General features: G+C 44.1%; 1 protein-coding gene across 1 annotated transcript in view; it reads right to left on the bottom strand.

Annotated features, from left to right (window-relative positions):
• Window positions 1-25,343, bottom strand: part of ARNT2 (aryl hydrocarbon receptor nuclear translocator 2) — a 434,272-nt gene that overhangs the window by 74,321 nt on the left and 334,608 nt on the right. The window contains 3 exon segments of the mRNA XM_030189838.1: window positions 10,253-10,368; window positions 10,371-10,390; window positions 20,922-21,021. Of these exon segments, the coding sequence (XP_030045698.1) occupies window positions 10,253-10,368; window positions 10,371-10,390; window positions 20,922-21,021 (236 nt within the window).

Below are 25,343 nucleotides of genomic sequence, written 5' to 3'. Positions count from 1 at the left end.
CGTGGAGGCTCCTCCTGTCTTCTTGGATCAGCATTGCAGAATGCCATCCATCAGCTCAGGGAGCAAGGCGTGGATACGATCATCAAGTGCTGAAATCGGGAAAGGCTGGGGGTGCCGGTTCTCAGACAGGTAGAACTGATGGGGCTGAGATGGGAGCCAGGTCCTGGCTGCCTGGAGACAGGCGCATCGGCACCCCTGGAGATAGGGGGGCAATCCTCCTGGCGTGATGTTTCTCGGGTGCCATATCCCTCGACACCCCAGAGCTCTCGGTACCATGTATCTAGGAAGACCGATGCTGATCTTCTTGCTACCTGCTTGGTGTTGAGACTCCTCGGTGCCGAGAATGATGTCAAATCCTCACATCGTCTCGGGGTCGGATCTGACACTGGCCGGTCCTGGGGGCTATGTCCAGTAGTTGGCATCAAGACAGGTGGAGACCCACTCGATGCACCACTGCTCTCAGTGTCAATGGGTCTTGAAGCAGCCATCGGGACCGACACTCCCGATGCCAATGCTGACATCGAGGACTTCGTTCTGGCTTCAAAAATCCTCTCGCACTGAGCCTCTCTTGCAACTGTCTAATTGCACCAGGAACAGCGCTTAGTCACTGGGAAATTCAGTGGACAAGGAAGGGAAAATTTCTGAAGCAAAATCAAAAGATATGATGGTGCCTGAAAAAAAGGCAAGACACGGCAGAAAAATTCATGGGAAAGACCCGACCAGAGAGTAGGCCTAAATGTGGCCTAAGACGCGGAAAATAAAGGAAACTTAAAAACTGGCAAAAATTAACTAAAAATGTATGGGAAGAAAAGAGGAGAAAAGCCTGAAAAGGCACAGTGAAAAAAACACTCAAAAAGAGCTGAAAAGGTACCAAAAGAAGCTCTTCCGAACCGGGTGTGAAGAGAAACCACTGACACAGTCCTCTCATCATCACGGTAGAGAAAATGTGGTAACTGCGCTCTCATGGTGGGCAGGAAGGCACCTGAGCATGTGCGGAGGAGTATGTTTCGCACTCCATAAAGCTCTTAATGCTTGTTATAAAGCCTGGACCGGGCACCGCATTACCCACTTGTGAGAACTAATGGCCAGCTTGTCCTTGGAGAAAGAAAAGTCCATAAACCATAAATGAGATGGACTTAGGAAAATCCTACTACTACTACTTATCATTTCTATAACGCTACTAGATGTACGCAGCGCTGTACACTTGAACATGAAGAGACAGTCCCTGCTCGACAGAGCTTACAATCTAATTAGGACAGACAAACAGGACAAACAAGAGATAAGGGAATATTAAAGTGAGGATGATAAAATAAGGGATCTGAACAAGTGAATAAGGGTTATTAGTTAAAAGCAGCATCAAAAAGGTGGGCTTTTAATTTAGATTTGAAGATGGCCAAAGATGGAGTTTGACGTACTGGCTTAGGAAGTCTATTCCAGGCATATGGTGCAGCAAGATAAAAGGAACAGAGTCTGGGTTAGTAGTGGAGAAGGGTGAAGATCAGTGGCGTAGCAACGTGGGGCCAAGGGGGCCTGGGCCCCTGTAGATGTGGCCCTGGACCCCCCTGCCGACGACCCTCGACCCCCCTCCGCCACCAACCCTCCCCAGCCATGGGCTACCTTTGCTGGTGGGGGACCCCAATCCTCGCCAGCCGAGGTCTTCTTCTTCCTGCAAAGGTCGTTCGTGTTCTGTGAGTCTGACTGCACGTACAACATGCAGGACGTCAGAAACAGAACGAAGCCTTGCGTGGGAAGAAGAGGTGGCTGGCGGGGATTGGGGTTCCCCGCCAGTAAAGGTAGGCGATGATGGTGGCGGGGGGAGGGGGGGAGGGTTGGCAGCAGGAGGGGGGGTCGTCAAAGTTGTTGCTGTTGGTGGTGGCGGCGGGGGGTCGGCAATGGCGGGGGGGGGGGGCTAAAATGTGCCCCCTCCCCTCGGGCTCTGGACCCCCCTCCCGCCGAAGTCTGGTTACGCCCCTGGTGCAGATAAGAGAGATTTACCCAGTGAATGGAGTTCCCGGGGAGGAATGAAGGAAGAGATGAGAGTGGAGAGGTACTGAGGAGCTGCAGAGTGAATGCATTTATAGGTCAATAAGAGGAGTTTGAACTGTATGCGGAAACGGATAGGAAGCCAGTGAAGTGACTTGAGGAGAGGGCTAATATGAGCATAACGACACTGGCGGAATATTAATCATGCAGCAGAATTTTGAACAGATTGAAGAGGAGAGAGATGGCTAAGTGGGAGACCTGTGAAAAGCAAGTTGCAATAGTCTAAGCGAGAGGTGAGAAGAGTGTGGATGAGGGTTCTGGTAGTGTGCTCAGAAAGGAAAGGGCGAATTTTGCTGATATTATAGAGAAAGAAACAACAGGTTTTAGCAGTCTGCTGAATATGTGCAGAGAAGGAGTGGGAGGAGTCGAAGATGACCCCAAGGTTACAAGCTGATGAGACAGGAAGGATGAGAGTGTTATCCACAGAAATAGAGAATGGGGGAGGAGGAGAGGTTGGTTTAGGGGAAAAGATAAAAAGCTCAGTCTTGGTCATGTTTAGTTTCAGATTGCCATCTGCGACATCCAGGCAGCAATGTCAGACAGGCAGGCTGATACTTTGGCTTTGATTTCAGCTGAGTTTTCTGGTATGGAGAGGTAGATCTGGGAGTCATTAGCGTAAAGATGATACTGAAAACCATGGGATGAGATCAGAGTACCAAGAGAAGAAGTATAGATGGAAAAAAGAAGAGGTCCCAGGACAGATCCCTAAGTTACACCAACTGACAGTGGGATAGAAGTAGAGGAGGATCCACTACACTAAAGGTACACTGGGAGAGATAAGAAGAAAACCAGGAAAGAACAGAGCCCTGAAATCCAAGTGAGGACTACTACTAATATACTACAAATCATTTCTATAGCGCTACCAGTCGTATGCAGCGCTTCACAATTCAACATGAAGAAAAGACAGCCCTGCTCAAAAGAGCTTACAATCTAAATCAGAACAGACAGACAGGACAAATAAGGGATAAGGGTAGGACAGACAAATAGGACACATAGGGAAAAGGGACTATTGAAGAGAGGAAGAGAAGATAAGGTTACGAGCAGGTGACAAGATAGGAATTAAAAGCAGCATCAAACAGGTAGGCCTTCAGCCCGGTTTTGAAGGTGGCTAGGGATGGAGCATGACGTAATGGCTCAAGAAATCTATTCCAGGCATAAGTGCGGCGAGATAAAAGGAATGGAGTGTGGAGTTAGCGATGGAGGAGAAGGGTGCAATTAGGAGAGATTTGCCTAGTGAATGGAGTTCTTGGGAAGGAGTGTAGGGAGAGATAAGGGTGGAGAGGTAGTGAGGGGCAGCAGAGTGAATGCACTTATAGGATAGGGAGCCAGTGAAGTGACTCCAGAAGAGGGCTGATATGGGCATAGCGACTTTGGCGAAATATTAATCGTGCAGCAGAATTTTGAACAGATTGAAGAGGAGACAGATGGCTGAGTGGAAGACCTGTGAAAAGCAAGTTGCAGTAGTCCAAGCGAGAGGTGATGTGAGTGTGGATGAGGGTTCTGGTAGCGTGCTCAGAAAGGAGGGCGAATTTTGGCGATATTATAGAGGAAGAAACGACAGGTTTTAGCAATCTGTTGAATATGTGCAGAGAAGGAGAGGGAAGAATCGAAGATGACCCCAAGGTCACGAGCAGATGAGACAGGAAGAATGAGCGTGTTGTCGACAGAAATAGAGAGTGGGGGAAGGGGAGAGGTTGGTTTAGGTGGGAAGATAAGGAGCTCAGTTTTGGACATATTGAGCTTCAGGTGGCGGTCAGACATCCAGGCAGCAATGTCAGACAGGCAGGCAGATATCTTGGCCTGGATTTCTGCCGAGATTTCTGGTGTGTAGAGGTATATCTGGGAGTCATCAGCGTAAAGGTGATATTGAAAACCGTGGGCTGAGATCAGAGCACCAAGAGAGGAAGTATAGATGGAGAAAAGGAGAGGTCCTAGGACAGATCCTTGAGGTACACTCACTGAGAGCGGGATAGAGGAAGAGGAGGATCCATCAGAGTATACACTAAAAGTACGCTGAGAGAGATAAGAAGAAAACCAGGAAAGAGCAGAGTTCTGGAATCCAAGTGAGGACAGCGTGCCAAGGAGTAGGCTGTGATCAACAGTGTCAAAAGCAGCAGAGAGATCAAGAAGGATGAGGATAGAGTAGAGCCCTTTGGATTTAGCCAGGAATAGATCATTGGAGACTTTAGCTAGTGCTGTTTCAGTTGAATGAAGGGGGAGAAAGCCAGATTGGAGTGGATCAAGAATAGCTTGAGAAGAAAGAAAGTCGAGGCAGCGACGGTGGACAGCAAGTTCTAGTATCTTGGATAAGAAAGGGAGGAGGGAGATGGAGCGATAGTTGGAAGGAGAGGTAGGATCCAGAGAAGTTTTTTGAGGAGTGGGGTGACTACAGCATGTTTGAAGGCATCAGGGACAGTTGCAGTGGAAAGTGACAGAGTGAGGATATGACAGATGAAAGGGGTGACAGCAGGAAATATAGTGTTGAGTAGATGAGTGGGGATAGGGTCAGTGGGGCAGGTAGTTAGTTTGAGGATGAAAGAAGAAGTAAAGTTTCTTCCTCAGTGATTTTGGAAAAGGAAGAAAAGGAGGCAGGGGTAAGAGGGTTGAGAGAGTGGACTAAAGGAAGAGGGGGTGGAGGAGAGCTGGGTGCGAAATCAAGTTTAATCTTGTGAACCTTATCGTGAAAGTAATCAGCCAAAGTCTGGGGAGAAAGTGAAGGGGGAGTTGGAGGAGAAGGCACTTTGAGGAGAGAGTTTAGTGTGGCAAAGAGACGTCAAGGGTTCGAACCAATAGTTAGTCAATTGCATATAATAATCCTGTTTGGCAAGTTGGAGAGCAGATTGGAAGGAGGTCAGCAAGAATTTGAAGTGTAAGAAGTCAGCATGGGCACGAGATTTAAGCCAAAGGCGTTCAGCAGAGCGGGCACAAAAGCGTAGGTAGCGGGTAGTAGGGGTCAGCCAAGGCTGGGGTTTGGTACGTTTTACAGGACGAGATACGGGAGGAGCGAGAGTGTCCAGAGTAGATGACAGAATAGTATTATAGGAAGAGACAGCCTCATTGACGGATTTGGTTGATATAGCAGTAGAGAAAAGATTAGAGATACTGGAGGACAGGGTAGAAGGGTTAATAGCCTGCAGATTCCTAAACGTGTTGGTTAGAATAGGACGGGACTGAGGAGGAGGGTGTCTAAGTGTGAAAGTTAAAAGATGATGGTCAGATAGGGGAAGAGTTGAGGCAAGGAAATTGGAGGGTGAGCAGTTGGAGAATACAAGATCAAGACAGTGGTCATTCTGGTGAGTAGGGGCAGTGGAGAACAGTTGAAGATTGAAGGAGGATGCTAAGGCAAGAAATTGAGAAGTATAAGAGTTAGAGGGGTCATTAACATGAAACAAGAACCGTCTTCCGCAACCTGGTACAATCAATGGTACTCAGTCATCTAGATTACTGCAATGCACTCTACGATGGATGCAAAGAGCAAATAATCAAGAAACTTCAGACAGCTCAGAACACTGCAGCTAGACTCATATTCGGTAAAAGAAAATACAAAAGCGCTAAACCCCTATTAGAAAAACTACACTGGCTCCCACTCAAAGAACGTATCACGTTCAAAATATGCACCCTAGTTCATAAAATTATTCACGGAGACGCACCAGCCTATATGTCAGACCTTCATAGACTTACCACCCAGGAATGCTAAAAAATCATCCCGTACATTCCTTACTCTTCACTTCCCAAACTAACACATGTGTCAACCTTTTCCTACCTGAGCACACAATTCTGGAATGCACTGCCACGCAACTTAAAAACAATGTATGACTTCCGGTGTGTGCCGGCCAAGATGGCTGCAACTCTGTGAGCTCCACGAGTTCCCGATCGTGGACCCCCGCACAACGCACTCCTAACGTCCTGCAGCGCAATCGAAATCTGCCCTGGAGTCCGCTGGAAACGGGACGTATGCACAAATAATAACAAAACCTGGCAATCCAGCGAGCAAAAGCCGAGAAAAACAGAACGCCGAGACGGCCCGCCTTTCTCTCGCAGGAAACCGCCTGAATCCAACACCGGAGAAGAACCGGAGAAAGGCAAAATAAGAGCTCGCACTGGGCGCCGAACGAAATCCAACGTTGCCTGCAGTCGAGGGGCCCAGGTGGCACAAACCCAGGCAATTTAAAAACCCCGAGGGGGAGGGTGTAAAGCGAGGCGAGGCGGGCAGTCATTAAAGAAAGTAAGGGATTTGAGCTGCAATCGAGAGGCATCTGGAAGGCCCAGGAAAAAGCAAAAAAAAAAAAAAAAAAAAAACAAGCTGCCAGCATAAACTTCAGAGTGAAAGAGCCCGGTAGAAAGCCACACTTAGAAACGTTTAAACTAAATATCTCCCTCTCTTCTGAAGTACCTGGGCAAGCCCTCCAGCACAGCTTGAGAGTACAGGATATAACAGCTGGTAGAAGGGGTTTCTAACCTGCAACAGCACCCTAACCGACCAGGAGTAATAACAGGTCTTCAATACAACAGTGCCATCTTTAATACATTTATATAGCAGCCTGAGGATCAAAAAAGGAGGCGGAGAAAACCAGAGGAGGAGGACTCAAGATGGCTGAAAAGAGCTCTCCCCCATCCCCGTCGGTGAGTTGCTGAAGTGAAAACGGCAGTAGAGGAGGCTATGAGTCATAAGCTACAAAAATAATTGATAAGCTAGATGGAATGGACCAGAAGTTTACCAACTTTACTGCAGACTTGCAGGATGTTCAGCAAAGACTAGGCGACGTGGAAACCAAAGCGCAGGAATCAACAGCAGATATTGAACACTTTAAGAAAGCAGTGACATCACTGGAAGATAAAGTAGACGATTTGGAGAACCGCTCTCGAAGGAACAACCTCAGACTGGTCGGAATACCTGAATCGATAAAAGATGCTGATCTGCGGGGTTTTTTAGAGCCATGGCTTACCAAGACACTGATGACTCAAAGTACTGCGGGCCCAGTAAAGATAGAACGAGCATAGGCTGGGTCCCAGGAGAGCTCTCAACGATAGACTAAGGGTGGTAATACTCAGATTGCTCCACTATCACCATAAAATGGAAATACTAGCTGCTCTCAGGAATGGAGGGAGGCTAGAAGTGGAAGGGCAACGGATTATGTGTTTTCAGGATTATTCCACTAAAGTATCCCTTCAGCGCAAACAATTTTCCCGGGTCTGCGGAAGACTCCATAGCCTACAAGTACGGTTCAGCCTCTTATACCCAGCAAAGCTACGAGTACAACACAATGGAACTGTACAATACTACGAAAATGTGGATGCAGCTCAACATCCCCCAACCCCCCCCCCCCCCCAACCAACATTTAAAAGAAAAAAAATAACAGATTACAACACCACATAATACAAGCCAACAACAACACGACCAACCCCCAAAACCAACAAACGCTGACCCCCCTCCAAGCCCCTTGCCCCCCACACCCTCTCAGATCAGCTTTCACAACCCCATTGCGAGACATACACACAATACCACAAAAACACAGACACTAGCAACCAACCTCCCAGTCCACCCCACCCTCTCTCACTTTCACACACACAAACACTCTCTGTGACACACACACAGACACTCTCTGTGTCACACACAAAGTGAAACTGTCAGGCTTCTCACGGAAGCACAGAGTTTGTGAGCCCTTGGACCACTGCCGAGGAGTAGCAGTGGCAGGCAAAACCACCCCCAAACCAGAGACAGGGCAGAACAGGAATGGAACCCCGGACTGGAGTTGCAGCAGAGGCAAACAAGCTGGAACAGGCAGAGCAGGAAACAGCTAGGCTTCACCTGCACTTGACCGCCGTCCCCAGGAGTTGAGCCCCTGGGTGCAGGCGGCCGGCAGGACTTTGCAGGACAGGGCAGGAGCTGGATACCAACAGGCAACACACAACAGAGTTAGGACTAAAAGCTGCCAGGCAGCCACTAAGAGATAAACACAAACAGGAGAGAGTCAGGACTGAAAGCTTCAAGCAGCCACTAAGCAAGAAACACAAACAAGAAAAGCAAGTCTGGCAGCCTGGAAGATCCCGACCGGACTGAAGTCTGGAACATGTGACAGTTCATAGCAGCCGCCGGTTCTGGCCACCAGAGGGCGAGGTGAGCACAGACAAGGAAACGGTCACAAACGTGACAGAAACAGAGTTACAAAACGCAAAACACGCCCCGTCCCCAACATATGCCCCCTCCCCCAGGCCCACCAAAATAACAAGACACCTGCAACTCTAAGACAAAAACAGTAATAAACAGCCAACCCCTCCAAGTTCACCAGACATCCCCCCACCCCAACATTGTTACACGATACTCGCCCCCACACTCCAATTTTGCCCCACCCTCTTTCACTCCCCCCCACACACAATCTACTTTCAGACACTTCTTTGTCTCTCACACTCACGCACACAACCACCGCCCCCCAAAATAAAAACACTCACAACATGGAGAGATGGACACTCACTCTCTCCCCCACCACACACTCACAGTTCACTACCCCGCCCCCTATTCCCCCCACATGACATTCTGAGACACAACACAAAATCATACAAACACAGAAACTCACACCCAACCTCCCACTCAACACAACCCTCTCTCACTTTCACACACATAAACTGTCACACACACAGTGATGTCACCTCACACATCACCACACACGCCCCCTAACCATACATCTCTCTCTCACACATACTTCCCATGCATCACTCTCACACACACACAAAAACACTTCATGTAACTGCCAAACTTAATGTCTCCTAATACAGTCCAAACAAAAAGGCAATACATGACAATTATAACACTGCCCATTTCATTTCTAGCAAAACACTGGACACAGAAAACAGCAACTGTGCCACGAGTAAGGAACACATGTGATGTAATTGTTAAACTAGTTGATGGACCAGAACAAGGACAAATTATTCAACATTCCAAAAACACTGTTTATAAAGAAATATTACAAACTAGTAAAAAAGGCCGTTTCTGTTTAAAGGAAACGGCGCTAGCAAGGTTTTCCTCGGAGTGTATGTTGAGAGACTGTGTGTGAGTGACTGTGTAAGAGAGAGTGAATGTGCGAGTGTGTGTGTGTGTGACAGAGAGAGAGTGAGACTGGGTGCGAGTGTGTGTGTGAGAATGAGAGTATGTGCCAGGGTCCCCCCTTTGTCGCAGTTCCAGGGTCGCCCCCCCCCGGTCTGTCTCCCATTTGCAGGGGTGTCTCCACTTGCAGGGGTTCCCCCCCCCAGCCCTGCCTCCTTCCTTCCTCCAAGTTGCAGGGTCCCCTCCACTTTTTCCCTGTTGCAGGGTTTCCTTGCCCCCCTCCCTCCCAGTTGCAGGGTCTGTGTTCTCCCCCCTCCTTTTGTCCTGCTGCACCTTTTAAGGCACTGTGTATCTAGTGGAAACAGCTGAAAGAACGACCGTCCTGCAGCTTGTGATAGGTTTGCTGGCTTTGTTTTGATTGAACGGGGATGACGGCGGTGCTGGAATGGGACCGGCAGCTGTTTCACTCCCCCCTCCTCCGACTGGCCACTACTGGACCCCGCCTGAGCCCTCAGGGACAGTCGCCGGAGTGTGTGCTCGCCGCCCTCCCTCTTCATCCTCTCCGACAGTCTGAATCCGGACTTGGAGAGGAGAGGGGGCGGCGGGTGGCGGTTTTTTGAGGGCGCGTCTGCTTCGGGAGGTTGGCAGCCAGTGTGCTGCGATTCCTAGGCAGGGGCTGCTACTCCTCCCCGGGCGTGGGTCGCTGTTTGCTGCTGCACAACTGCTCCCCTGGCTGTTACTCCTCCCCCTGCCTGGGTCGCGTGACGTCACTGATCTACTCCATGAAGTTTACCACCTCCACCGGAAACCACAGTCCCAGGCAGCCTCAAAACACTGGAGGTGAGAATTATTATATAGGATGTAAACAACAAATAGGATATGAATAAAACTGTTCCACAAACTGCTTTGCAACTTCCTTTACTACATCCTACAAATACAAAAACAAAACAACCAACACTACAAAAAAAAAAAAATTAAAAAATATATTGCACATAATACAAAAATGTCAATTATTCATTACCAACACAACACAATTATCCTAAAAATCCCTTTCAAAACATTCATTGCAGAAAACAAATACCTTGCTAGCACCCGTTCATTGCTCTCAGAAACAGGCCTATTTACTAGCTAACATATAATTCATATAGTCATTGTAAACAGTTATACCTGTCCTGCAAATGGAGGTCGACTTCCTGTCCAAGCAACCTGGCCGGCATTTATCTGGCGAGATATCTGGCTCATGTTCTGGCCTGTTGAAGATGATGACTGAATATCGTTCACATGGGCACATGCACCACAGAAGAGCTGGAACCAAAACAATGAGTGATAAGCAGAAGTCTTTTGATTAGTGTTGTGCTTCCTCCGTTTGTGCGCTGACTAGAATCAGAAACATTGTCAGCACTTAGAAAAGAGTGTATTTATTTACAGAGACTTGCAATTCCGCATATCACACTGAAGTGCAGCAAAGTTGTTAACAAAATACAATAAACCCAAGGGAAGGCTGAAAGATAAAGAAATGGGACAAGGCAGAGAAAAGGAAGAAGAGAAGAGAGAGAGAGAGAGAAAAAAAAACCATGTAGACCACTAAGTGGTCACTCTACTTGCCCATTCAAGCATGCCTACTGTGTAAAGATCTTACATAATCTATGTTTTTTCTTTTCCTCCACCACCTGAGCTTGGGGGGGGGGGGGTAGGCTGTGGGTGGCGGGAATAAACAGAGTGGTACTATGGTGCAAAACTCGCAGGTACTTTTTACTAGATATGTGGATCCTAAGGAGCTTAGCCGAGATTGGGTGGCAGAGCCGGTGGCGGGAGGCGGGGATGGTGTTGGGCAGACTTATACGGTCTGTGCCAAAGATGGTGGTGGGAGGCAGGACTGGGGTTGGGAGGCGGGGATAGTGCTGGGCAGACTTATATGGTCTGTGCCAGAGCTGGTGGGGGAGGCAGCTGGTGGTTGGGAGGCGGGGATAGTGCTGGGCAGACTTATACGGTCTGTGCCAGAGCCGGTGGTGGAAGGCAGGACTGGTGTTTGGGAGGCAGGGATAGTGCTGGGCAGACTTATACGGTCTGTGCCAGAACCGGTGGTGGGAGGCGGGGCTGGTGGTTGGGAGGCGGGCATAGTGCTGGGCAGACTTATATGGTCTGTGCCCTGAAAAGGACAGGTACAAATCAAGGTAAGGTATACACAAAAAGTAGCACTCTTGTTGGGCATACTGGATGGACCGTGCAGGTCTTTTTCTGCCGTCATCTACTATGTTACTATGTGCATTTCTTACCACTCATCTGGTATGTTCAAGCACGTTAAACATTCTAATGCACATAAACCTACAAATAAATGTTAGAATGTTTTAACTTGCATATAATGTGTGCATAAAAAAAAAACACTCAAAAATTGGGCTAAATGTGGGATAAAACTAATCAAAGTTATTTTGATTGTGAACAGCCTTACTTTTCATTCTCAGGGTTTGCACCAATAATCAAAGAAAAAATGTAAATCTACTTTTTCTTTGACTATTGCTACAACAAAATAAGTAGCCACACAGACTTGTTTCAGCTGTTTCGTGGACACCTTTTTAATGTAAAGCAATGCATGCAATTTTTAACATTCAAAACTATGTGCATTTGCTGCTTTCCATAAACTATCCCCACTCCTAGCAGTTTCCATGCAGAAATATTACAGCTGATAAATGCTTAACATTACAGATGTACAGCATGCATATGAGTAGAGTACAGACGAGACATTCTCAGGGGCTGCAGTGGGGAAGGGTTTGCGTATGCATATAAATTAACTACGAAAACACAACAGGGGTGTGGAATCACCGATAGACAATATTCATCAATAACATTAATATTCCACAATGAAACAGGAGATTAGACTTTCTCGTTCTCTTATTGGATTCTTTAAATGGAAGAAAAAACCTTAAAGAGCTCCAAATCACATGATTATACATCAATCTCTGGGATCAGATCTTCATCACTGGCAAAAACCTTCCAGGGGGATCATGAGCAAAGAAGCGGCTCTTGATACTGCTTCTCAAGATAAGTGCATTGCTCTCTAAGAAAATATATTGCACTATTTAACGTTGAATTGAAGATTCTATAGTTTAAAAGGATAACATTTTTGTGGAAGGATTTTCCCAGTGATGAAGATGTGATCCCAGAGATCGATGTATAGCTCCTAAAATCATGTGATTTCGAGCACTTTGAGGCTTTTCCTTCCATTTAAAGAATCCAATAAGATAAAGAGAGAGTTTGATCTTTTGTTTCATTGTAGAATATGCATATAAATTAAACCAGAAAGTTTATACAAATATAATTATAAGCACATACATTCACACATTTGTTTTGAAAAATTGCTGACATCTGCCCAGGGAAAAATGTGTGCTGACCATTTATGTGTGTGCTTTTTCTGCTTGTAAACATTTCCCCCCAGATTCTATATAGCGCGCCTAGCATTCTGTGCCAAAATCCAAGCCTATTCTGTAACAATGAGCGTAACTTAATTGGCTTAGTTGTTAACAGCACTTAACAAGCAATAATGAGCACTAATTGTCAATAATTAGAATTAGTGCACAGAACTCCCCAAGCGGATTCTGTAACACACTGAATCTAAATTTTAATGTGCGCAGGCAAAAAGGGGTGTGGTTATAGGCAGGGAAATGGGCATTTCATGAGTATTCTGAAATTTATGCATGCTGTTATAAGACTATGGCCCGGGATTTACGCCATGTTTTCATTGGTGTAAATGGAGGTGCGTGGTTTGAGGCGCTGGGATTCTGACTAAGCATAGTCTATATACCACGCCTAAATCTAGGCGTCACTTAGATATGCTTAGGCAGAAATGTTTTGTGCACAGATTTTTTAGGTGCCATATATAGAATCTGGCTCTTTTATATAGAGTATGTGATCTGTACACAGACATTTAGGCAGAGCTGGGGCCAGACTGTGAGGTATAAAATACAGAAGGAAATTGAGAAGTGCAGTCAAGATTAAACATACAGCAGGTGGAAGTAAGCCCCAGGTAACCCCTGAGGGAGTTTGTTGGTCTGCAATTTACAAATGTGCCTGTTGTCTTGCTTTGTTGATATGTTCAAACAATAAACAGATTTAAACATAAAACACAGAGGTTAAGTTTACAAAGCACTTTCTGCTTGTAAAGTATGTTTTAGATACAGACAAGTGCTCTTCTAAATCTGAATAGGGAAAGACACATGTAGTATGCAGGTGCACAGAAAGATACATATTGCACTTTTCTATGGATCTTGTCAAGATGTTACCAGGGATGATGACCAACCAAATACACATAATCTCCAGAGGTTGAACGTAGTATAATTTATTAAAAGACCAGATACAGAGATCACCCTGGAAAGCCTTTGGGCTTTAATTGCCAACTTGGGTAAAGCTTTGTGTCCACAAATTCAGGGCCATGAGTTCCGGGTTAAAAAATTGGAAGAAACTGTTGTAGTTTTGGAATCAGATAAGAAAGAAATGTTGGTAAAGACAAATTCTTTGGCTGAACAGCTAGAGAAAACACATGAGATACAAATAATGACAATCAAAGATGTCTCTAATATGAGGAGAAAAATTGAAAATTTGGAGAATGCTCAAAGATCAAAAAAACTTAAGATTTCTAAATTTCCCTAGGGTAGTTACTACGACCCCAAGAGAAATGGTAAATAGATATATGAAAGAGATATTAGGGTTCACAGAGGATACTTTTCCTCCATTGACTCAAGCTTACTATCTGCCTACTAAGATTTCTGATGAGCCAGTACAACAACTTGACCAACCTTTGGATGTCTCGGCAATTTTAAAAACACCAACAGTAGATTTAATGACTTCTGCAACTTTATTAGTTACCTTAACTTTATCTATGGATAAAATATTAATCATGAAAAAATTTTTCAAAAACAGAGAAAAAGAATTCCTGGGACTCACAGTCCGCATATTTCCTGATGTATCTAAAGATACCCAAAGGAAACATAGACAGTTTCTTCTGTTAAAACCAGGGGTGCTCCAGCTGGGAGCCACATTTCTTTTACGTTATCCTTGCAAATGTTAATTTCTCATAAGTCGGTAAAATATGTGTTGTATGAATCTGTACAACTATCTGAATTTATAACAGCCAGAAGATCTTTGAGTTGAAGCTTTTAAATGAAAAAGATACCGATATATAGACCGGTTTAATTTTCTTCAACTGATTTAATAGTAAACCCTCCTGTTTTGTTAATCTTGGATCTGAATTGTGGACTTGAGAGTACTTAGTCAAAAATGATTAATTTAATTTTGTTATATTTTCTTGTACTAATATTCTGACGAATGTACCTTTTCTATTTCAAGTGTAATGCTTGTTCTAATATTCAAATTTATATATATATATATATATATATATATATATATTATAATATACATACATAAAAGACCAGATACAATGGACTCGACACAGACCGTGTTTCAGCAACTGAAGTGCCTGCCTCTGGAGCAAAGTATCTATAACACATATATGAGATAAAATATTACAAAACTTTTACATAAAAATATACGTATAGGTATATGCGTACAAGCACATATTACAAAAAAAGGTATATACTGTATCTAATAAAATATGCTAAGACCGGTAAAAAAGGAAGCACTCAAAGAAATGTGTGCATTTAACAGGCAACTTGATTTCTAGAGAGGTGAACAGACAAACCATATGGAAAAAAAAAGTGCAAGATAGGCCAAACCAAGACAGAGGAAGGTTATCAGAAAATAATCTAGAACCAACCTGTTCTGAGAGTCTATAAAACACAGAGACTGCTCCATATAATCTTTATTACTTATTATATCTTTAATTTCAATTCTTATTTTTCAGTTTCTATGCTTGGATAACAAAATAAAAAAAACAATATGGTTTGGACATGGAACTGTTTCAGTTTTGCTGTAGTTACTTCTCTAGTGCACTTTAAAATTACATTTTTTGTACACAATCTTTGTTGTAAGCACAGAGAACGGTCACTGAGGTGTCACACAGTACTATATGCTTCTCTTAGCTTTTCAACCAGATTTTTTCTCTCTCCAGCATATTTTATGATACTGTGTTTTCATCTCATTCTTAGCATATTTTATTAGAAGTATAACCTTTTTCTGTAGTATGTTCTTATGTAAAACTTTTTGTAATATTTTATCTCATATATGTGCTATAGATACTTGACTCCTGAGGCAGGCACTTCTGTTGCCGAAACACGTCCGTGTCAAGTCCATTGTATCTGGGCTTTTATTAATGTACGACAATCACCTCTGGACATTTTGGGTGTTTGGTTGGTCAACATCCCTTCCCTACTTTTTCAGCGTTTCTACACTCCTTCATAGGGGATTTTTTTTTCCTCATTGATGGTGATAGTTGAAGGTGTTACCAGGGAAACAGTTGGACAGGATTGAAATATACTTGTGTAATTTATAAGAACACGTTTATATATGCACACTTTTCACTTGTTATAAAAATTTGCCCCATTGTGAAGAACGCATGCAATTTTACCCACATACCCCAAGATTCTATATCGTGCAACTTGAGTCACGCGTGCAAATCCATGTCACATTTTGGATTTGTGCACTTAATTAGCTTAATAAGCCAATCAGTGCTGATAATTAACTTAACAAGCAATTATTGACTAATTGGTATTAATTAGAATATATGCCCACAATGACAAAGGGGGTCCTTTACTAAGGTGTGCTAGTGGTTTTTAGCTCACGCTAAAACATCAGTTGGCACTAAATACTGAGACGCTCATTATAAAATTGCGCCCTTACAAACCAAGAACCTCACGCAAGCATAACTCGACACCATGGTTCAACGATGAACTGAAAAGTTAAAAACACAAACCAGGAAACCGAAACGAGCATGGAATAAAACAAAAGAGAACATACACTCAACACATGGAAACAGATAGAAACAAATACAATACGCAATAAGACAGGCCAAAAGATCATACTATAAAACCAAAATAGGGACAGATTACAAAGACATGAAGAAATTATATCAACTCGTGAACAAACTCCTAGACACTACTTGGTCAAGTGAACAAACTCCTAGACACCAACTTGGTCACTACCATGAATACAGATATCCCATCTGCAGATAAACTTGCGAAGTACTTCAATGAAAAAACTGTAAACCTATGCAACACGCTACCTCAGAACAACACAGACATTGAAAACTTTCTTAATGAATTGGACCAACCATTGCAGAATACCCAGCAGATCGGACCTGGTTAAAACTTCGCCCTCCTTACCGTCAAAACAGTTACCCAGGCGATTAGTAGGTACCTGTCCCAGCTACCTAATGAAATCCCCCCTGACTGCTTCATAGCAGAACCTCACATCCCACCTAAATTACATGCTTCAGCAAGGCCTCTTCCCTAAGGAAAATGCAATATCCTACTCACCCAATACCAAAAGATACCAAAAAAAAAAAAAAACCCCAAACAAAATCACTAACTACAGTCCAGTAGCATCTATCCCGTTGTGGTCAAACTGATGGAAAGCATGGTAACCAAACAACTTACAGATTACATAAACAAATTCCTCAATATTACATGAATCACAGTCAGGCTTTCACCCCCTCCACAGCACGGAAACAGTATTACTCACTCTTCTAGCCAAATTCAAGCAGGAAACAGCAACAGGCAAAACATCCTTCTCCTCCAATTCGACATGTCTAGTGCATTCGACACGGTAAACCATAATATATTAAGAAGATTACTAATAAGTTTGGCATTGGTGGAAACATACTTAACTAGATCAAGGGCTTCCTAACCACAAGAACATATCAAGTAAAATCAAATTCAAACATATCATCACCGTGGAAAGCAGACTGTGGAGTACTGCAAGGATCAGCGCTATCACCGATCCTATTCAACTTAATGATGACCCACTTGCCAAGTCCTTATCCAACCATGGCCTTACCCTTTCATATATGCAGACGATGTCACAATATACATTCCTTACAAAACCAAACTGACAGAAATCACCAACGAAAATCAGTTCGGCCATAACATCAAGGATTGATGGGCAAATGCATTTCAAACTAAAACCATAAGAAAAACTCATTGTCTCATCCTCTCATCCCAACACAGAGCGGAACTCCCCACAAGCAGCAACACTCCAGATCACACCCTTCCTATCTCAGACAGCTTGAAAATTCTCGGCGTTACAATGGACCGTAACTTAACACTAGAGAGCCAAGTGGCATCCACAACAAAGAAAATGTTCCACTCAATGTGGAAACTCAAACGCGTGAAGCAATTCTTCCCGAGGGAAACATTTCGCAACCTGATACAATCATGGTACTAAGCCACTTAGATTACTGCATGGAAATATTATAATGCCTTTGTATTGCTCCATTGTGCGAATGCACCTTGAATATTGTATGCAATTTTGGTCAGTGCCTCTCAAAACAAAGATATGGTGGAATTAGAAAAGGTATAGAGAAGGGTGACAAAAATAAAAAGAAGATGGGATGAATTTTCTATGAGGAAGGCTGAAAGCATCTAGGGCTCTTCAGCTTGGAGAAGAGATGGCTGAGAGGAGTTATGATAGAGAAAATATTGAGTGGAATGGAACAGGTAGACTTGAATCGCTTGTTTTCTCTTTCCAAAAATACTAGAACTAGGGGCACGCAATAAAGCTACTAAGTAGTAAGTTTAAAACGAATCAGAGAAAATATTTCTTCACTCAACGTGTAATTACATAGTACATAAGTAGTGCCATACTGGGAAAGACCAAAGGTCCCTCTAGCCCAGCATCCTGTCACCGACAGTGGCCAATCCAGGTCAAGGGCACCTGGCACGCTCCCCAAACGGAAAAACATTCCAGACAAGTTATACCTAAAAATGCGGAATTTTTCCAAGTCCATTTAATAGCGGTCTATGGACTTGTCCTTTAGGAATCTATCTAACCCCTTTTTAAACTCCGTCAAGCTAACCGCCCGTACCACGTTCTCCGCAACGAATTCCAGAGTCTAATTACACGTTGGGTGAAGAAAAATTTTCTCCGATTCGTTTTAAATTTACCACACTGTAGCTTCAACTCATGCCCTCTAGTCCTAGTATTTTTGGATAGCGTGAACAGTCGCTTCACATCCACCCGATCCATTCCACTCATTATTTTATACACTTCTATCATATCTCCCCTCAGCCGTCTCTTCTCCAAGCTGAAAAGCCCTAGCCTTCTCAGCCTCTCTTCATAGGAAAGTCGTCCCATCCCCACTATCATTTCGTCGCCCTTCGCTGTACCTTTTCCAATTCTACTATATCTTTTTTGAGATACGGAGACCAGTACTGAACACAATACTCCAGGTGCGGTCGCACCATGGAGCGATACAACGGCATTATAAAATCCGCACACCTGGACTCCATACCCTTCCTAATAACAACCCAACATTCTATTCGCTTTCCTAGCCGCAGCAGCACACTGAGCAGAAGGTTTTCAGCGTATCATCAACGACGACACCCAGATCCCTTTCTTGATCCGTAACTCCTAACGCGGACCTTGCAAGACGTAGCTATAATTCGGGTTCCTCTTACCCATATGCATCACTTTTGCACTTGTCAACATTGAACAACTCTGGAATTTGTTGCCACAGAATGTGGTAAAAGCAGTTAGCTTAGCAGGTTTAAAAAAGGTTGGGAAAAGGTTCCTAAAAGAAAAGTCCATAACCCATTATGAAGACGAACTTAGGAAAATCCACTGCTTATACCTTGGACAAGCAGCATAAATCTGTTTTACTCTTTTTGGATCTTGCAAGATACTTGTGACCTGAAACTGGTCACTATTGGCAAAGGATCTGGGCTTGATGAACCCTTCAGCTTGTCCTGGTATGCTGATTCTTATGTTCTTACTTTGTTGTAAATTACAGACTCCAAAACATCCTACTTACTCCGCTACCGAAAGATGCTAAGAAAAGCATAATGGACCTAACCAGCTATACGCCCAGTGGCATCTATTCCACTTATAACCAAACTCATGGAAGGCATAGTAACGAAACAACTTACTGAATACCTAAATAAACACTCAATCCTACACGAGTCTCAATCAGGATTTCGGTCAAAATCACAGCACCGAAACAGTTCCATGTCCGCTATGAACTCATTTAGACAAGCATTGCAACTGGTAACAACATACTCCTCCAATTTGACATGTTCAGCGCCTTTGACATGGTTAATCATGAATACTTTTACATATACTAGAATACTTCGGAGTAGGAGGCACAGTTCTCAAATGGATAGCAAACAAATAAATGGTTCAAAGGATTCCTGACCACAAGATCATCCAAGTAAAAATGAACGTGAACAGATCACTACCATGGACACCTGAATGTGGAGTGCCCCAAGGATCCCCCCTCTCACCACTTTATTCAACCTAATGATGATACCGTTAGCCAAACTTCTAGCCAATCAAAATCTCAACCCCTACATATATGCAGATGACTCACTATCTACATCCCGTTCAACCATGATCTAAATGAAATCACCAACGAGATCACCAAAGCCTCCAAATAATGCACACCTGGGCAGATGCATTCCAACTAAAACTTAATGCAGAAAAAACACGTCTGGTACTTACCTCACAATATAACACAAAATACTTCTTCACCATAACCACACCATACTGTTCTCTTCCTGTCTCACAAAACTTGAAAATTCTTGGAGTCACCATTGATCGAAACCTCACTCTTGATGACCATGTGAAAAACACTACGAAAAAGATGTTCTACTGCATGTGGAAACTCAAAGAGTAAAACCTTCCTCCCGAGATACATCTTCCGTACCTTGGTACAGTCAATGGTAATAAGTCATCTGGGACTACTACAACGCACTGTACACTGGCTGCAAAGAACAGACTATTAAAAAAACTCCAAACTGCCCAGAATACGGCCCGCCAGACTCATATATGGAAAAACTAAATATGAAAGTGCAAAACCCTTAGAGAGAAACTTCACTGGTTCCCACTTAGGGAACGCATTGCATTCAAGATCTGCACGATTGTACACAAAATCATTCACCGCAGACGCCCCAACCTACATGCTAAACCTCGTGACCTACCTCCCAGAAACCCCACAAGATCATCTCGCAAATTTCTCAACCTACACTTCCCCAGCTGTAAAGGCCTAAAAATACAAGCTGATGCATGTCACCACCTTCTCTTACATGAGCAACCGCAGTTATGGAACGCATTACCCATGAAAACCTGAAAAACAATCGATGAAACAACTACCTTTCACAAATCTCTGAAGACATATTTCTTCAACAAGGCCTACAGTGAAAACCTACAGCCCCACTAATCCACTTCACCAACCCACTCAGTTAGAAAGGCCCACCTTCTATAATACCTGATAACTCCCTCCCTTCTTCTTTCTTCCTTGATTAAGCTCTACACAATACTACACAATACTAACCATATTTGACATACTGGCATAACTATGTTAACAACACTATGTAAGACCACTTTGAGCCTGCAAATAGGTGGGATAGGTGGGATACAATGCAATAAAAATCAATCATCAATCAATAATAAATAAGGGGTTTGCCAGATGGTTTTTATATTATTATCCCTCCCCTGCTGTCATGCTTTTGCTGAGGGTGACCTGACTCACCGTGCTTCCATTTGCCAACTCTTCTCTTTTGTTTATGAGAAGTTGTTTTGCACCTGTGCAAGCAGACTGTGGTGAGAGTGCATGAGGGATTGATTGAGAATTATATTGTGAATACAGGGCTGAGGCAGAAAGCAGAATACGGGAGGGGTATGTAAGAGTAAGATCCAGAGACAGTCATTACAGTAGAAGTGCCTCAGCACTTACCTGAAGCCCTTCGCGGTGTGCCCAGGTTGGAAGGGGCCACCTTGAGAGTACAACTGCTGGTTTCCAGTGCCTGATGCCGAGGCCATCATTTTCTTTTCCGCTATGGATATGAAGAATAGTATAATAAATAAGAAGGTAGGCCTGCATTTGTATGAGAACACCTATATAATGAGCCCCTTAATTTGCACCTTACGAAAGACAAGTTTCAAAGCCACTGATGTGGGTAAATAGAGTTTTAACCAACATAAAATGGCCTCACTGAAACTGTCCTCATTGAAATGAGCATAAACGTGTACGGCTAATTTAGCTGTATGTAAAGGAGGAGTTCCTACCAGCATGTGGACACGCGATTCCACCCACAATGCAAAGTACACAGATATTATAAGGTTGTACTCTTTACTTTCTGTTTGAAAACCATCACTGTCTCCCACAGTATGTTCAAGGAGTGCTTAAGCTGTCTACAAGTACAAGCTGCCTGTAAAATAAATACTGTTTTCAACAAATGGTGCACAGAAGTGGAATGATTTGCTGTTAGCATGGAAGCTAAGTGGGATATTTTGAGTTTGCAGAAAAAATAATGCTTAGTCAAACAGAGACAAAAAAACTTAATGGCTTGACTAACTCCTAATAAAATCTAGGCTACTAAAATATACTTGCAGGAGAAAATCATTCAAAGTATTCGCAATTGGCAACCAGGTGGAGTCTCATATCTTTGCACGAATATTCACATCACTCCCTTGGTGACTCTATTACCGTGCATAGGTTTTAATCATCGACTGAAACCACCTCCACCCTAATTGTTATAATGCCTTAACATAACATACCAAAAAATGCAAACTTTTGTGAATATATATAAAAAGTACAAAAGACACTTAGCCTTGCGGAGCAGTTAAACTCCCTTATTCAGACTGGGTGTGTAGAGGCCCCTATGCACGGTAATAGAGTCACCAAGGGAGTGATGTGAATATTCGTGCAAAAGATTGAGAACTCCCCCTGGTTTGCCAATTGCGAATACTTTGAATGATTTTCGCCTGCAAGTATATTTTAGTAGTCACAGAGAGGCAAACGAGGAGCAGAGATCATAGTAACATGAACGGCAGAAAAAGACCTGCACGGTCCATCCAGTCATGCCCAACAAGATAACTCATATGTGCTACTTTTTGTGTATACCTTACCTTGATTTGTATCTGTCTTTTTCAGGGCATAGACGGTATAAGTCTGCCCAACACTAGCCTCGCCTCCCAACCACCAGCCCCCAGATCACTAGATGAACGTGGTACAGACAGTCCAAGACGAACAATACTGTGACAACCAGTAAGGTATACCAAAGATCATTTATTTTGTTTTATCCAATTCTGGCGTCACGGTGTTTTTTTCATCCATTGATTGTTAATCCTAGACTGTTTGAACCAGGTTTTCTGAGCTGACAAAAAATGCTTATTCAGAAGCCTATGACTATCTTAACTTTGATGTTATAATTTTAGGTTATATAACCAATAGGCCAAATATGATTTGTATACATGTATTGCATACATTTTATGTTAATGTTTATCAGTATCTGCTTAAGCGTGTAGTGGATAGGTGAAATATAAATGAAATAAAATAAACAAAATTGGTGCATTGTGCACAGCCTAGAATAACCCACATACATTAGAACATAAAACATAAGAACAGACATACTGGGTATATCTAGCCCAGTATCCTGCATACAACAGTGGCCAATCCAGGTCACAAGTACCTGGCAGAAACCCAAATAGCAGCAACATTCCATGCTACCAATCCCAGGGCAAGCAGTGGCTTCCCCCACGTCCATCTCAACAGCAGACTAACCTACTCTAGTCTGCACGTTAACCCACTCTAGAATAACATACCTGTGCATATGGAGGATAATTTATAATAGGTTGCCTAATAATGAATTTGCATTCCTCATCGAAGATTAGTACTTGCAACTCTATATCTGCTTGGGAACACAACCTACAAACTCCCGCACCATAGTCTCTGTTTCGTCTAGTTCACCCATCCAAACCCACCCCTCCCCCTCCTTAGCTCATTCTTGGTTTGACTTTAATGCCCCCACATTGATAACATATGAGAGTTGCTAAGTTCAGTCAGGAAAATACTTGTGCTCTTGACCCAGTTCAATTCACTTAGCTAGGGATTTCATCTTATGAGCTTCTTCCTCTAGCTCTCTCTCTATGGTATCCAATAGTTTGACGACTGGAAACGTACCTATAGCTTGGAAAACAGCAATTGTCTGACCCATTCAGAGAAATATAACCTTGACTCTTCCAAAGCTTCCAATAATAGACCAGTCTCCTATCTTCTATTTCTCTCTAAGATTACAGAAACAGTTTCTCCTACATTTGCACGCAACTATGGAACGCACTACCGAAGGCCATAAAAACAATGCAAGACCTAACTATCTCCGAAGGCTACTGAAAACTGAACTGTTCAAGAAGGCATACCATAAATAACCATCCTAACTATTAAATAATAAGAATGATCATGAACCAGACAGAACCAAACTCTTATCACTTGACTGACTAACCTCATTGCTATTAACGAACAAGCACTACCACTTTAATCCTAATGTCGAAAATGATTTTTATATAATTGATGACCTAACATATGTTACAAGCCAATCTATAACTCAGGAATCTATGTGAAATACCATAACGTATCTTCTTTACCATGTATGTACGCACCTTAAGGCAATACCACTTTAATCCTTATATCGAAAACGATTTCTCTATAATTGATGATCTAACATATGTTACATTCCAATCTAACACTCACGCCTGCCAGGTATGTGGCTTGGAGCACCATGCCGTGACGGCGAGCCCAGAGCCACATGCTGACGGCTTCCTGACACAGGGGGCGAGATCCGGTGCCCCCCCTGCTTGTTGATGTAATACATGGCAACCTGTTGTCTGTCTGAATTTGGATAATTTGGTGGGACAGCCGATCTCTGAAAGCCTTCAGAGCGTTCCAGACCGCTCGTAACTCCAGGAGATTGATCTGCAGATCGCGTTCCTGGAGGGACCAGCTTCCTTGGGTGTGAAGCCCATCGACATGAGCTCCCCACCCCAGCAGAGACGCATCCGTAGTCAGCACTTTTTGTGGCTGAGGAATTTGGAAAGGACGTCCCAGAGTCAAATTGGACCAAATCGTCCACCAATACAGGGATTTGAGAAAACTCGTGGACAGGTGGATCACGTCTTCTAGATCCCCAGCAGCCTGAAACCACTGGGAAACTAGGGTCCATTGAGCGGATCTCATGTGAAGGCGGGCCATGGGAGTCACATGAACTGTGGAGGCCATGTGGCCCAGCAATCTCAACATCTGCCGAGCTGTGATCTGCTGGGACGCTCGCACCTGCGAGACGAGGGACAACAAGTTGTTGGCTCTCGCCTCTGGGAGATAGGCACGAGCCATCCGAGAATCCAGCAGAGCTCCTATGAATTCGAGTCTCTGCAGTGGGAGAAGATGGGACTTTGGATAATTTATCACAAACCCCAGTAGCTCCAGGAGGCGAATAGTCATCTGCATGGACTGTAGAGCTCCTGCCTCGGATGTGTTCTTCACCAGCCAATCGTCGAGATAAGGGAACACATGCACTCCCAGTCTGCGAAGTGCCGCTGCTACTACAGCCAAGCACTTCGTGAACACTCTGGGCGCAGAGGCGAGCCCAAAGGGTAGCACACAGTACTGGAAGTGACGTGTGCCCAGCTGAAATCGCAGATACTGTCTGTGAGCTGGCAGTATCGGGATGTGCGTGTAGGCGTCCTTCAAGTCCAGAGAGCATAGCCAATCGTTTTCCTGAATCATGGGAAGAAGGGTGCCCAGGGAAAGCATCCTGAACTTTTCCTTGACCAGATATTTGTTCAGGGCCCTTAGGTCTAGGATGGGACGCATCCCCCCTGTTTTGTTTTCCACAAGGAAGTACCTGGAATAGAATCCCAGCCCTTCCTGCCCGGATGGCACGGGCTCGACCGCATTGGCGCTGAGAAGGGCGGAGAGTTCCTCTGCAAGTACCTGCTTGTGTTGGAAGCTGTAAGACTGAGCTCCCGGTGGACAATTTGGAAGTTTGGAGGCCAAATTGAGGGTGTATCCTTGCCGGACTATTTGAAGAACCCACTGATCGGAGGTTATGAGAGGCCACCTTTGGTGAAAAAACTTTCAACCTCCCTCCGACAGGCAGGTCGCCCGGCACTGACACTTGGATGTCGGCTATGCTCTGCTGGAGCCAGTCAAAAGCTCGTCCCTTGCTTTTGCTGGGGAGCCGAGGGGCCTAGCTGAGGCGCACGCTGCTGACGAGAGCGAGTGCGCTAGGGCTTAGCCTGGACCGCAGGCTGTCGAGAAGGAGGATTGTACCTACGCCTACCAGAAGAGTAGGGAACAGTCTTCCTTCCCCCATAAAAA

The sequence above is a fragment of the Microcaecilia unicolor genome, chromosome 1 (genome assembly GCF_901765095.1).
Source record: "Microcaecilia unicolor chromosome 1, aMicUni1.1, whole genome shotgun sequence".
Taxonomy (NCBI): Eukaryota; Metazoa; Chordata; class Amphibia; order Gymnophiona; family Siphonopidae; genus Microcaecilia; species Microcaecilia unicolor.
The sequence above is the reverse complement of the archived record's forward strand: the minus strand, read 5'-3'. Positions and strand labels throughout refer to the sequence as shown.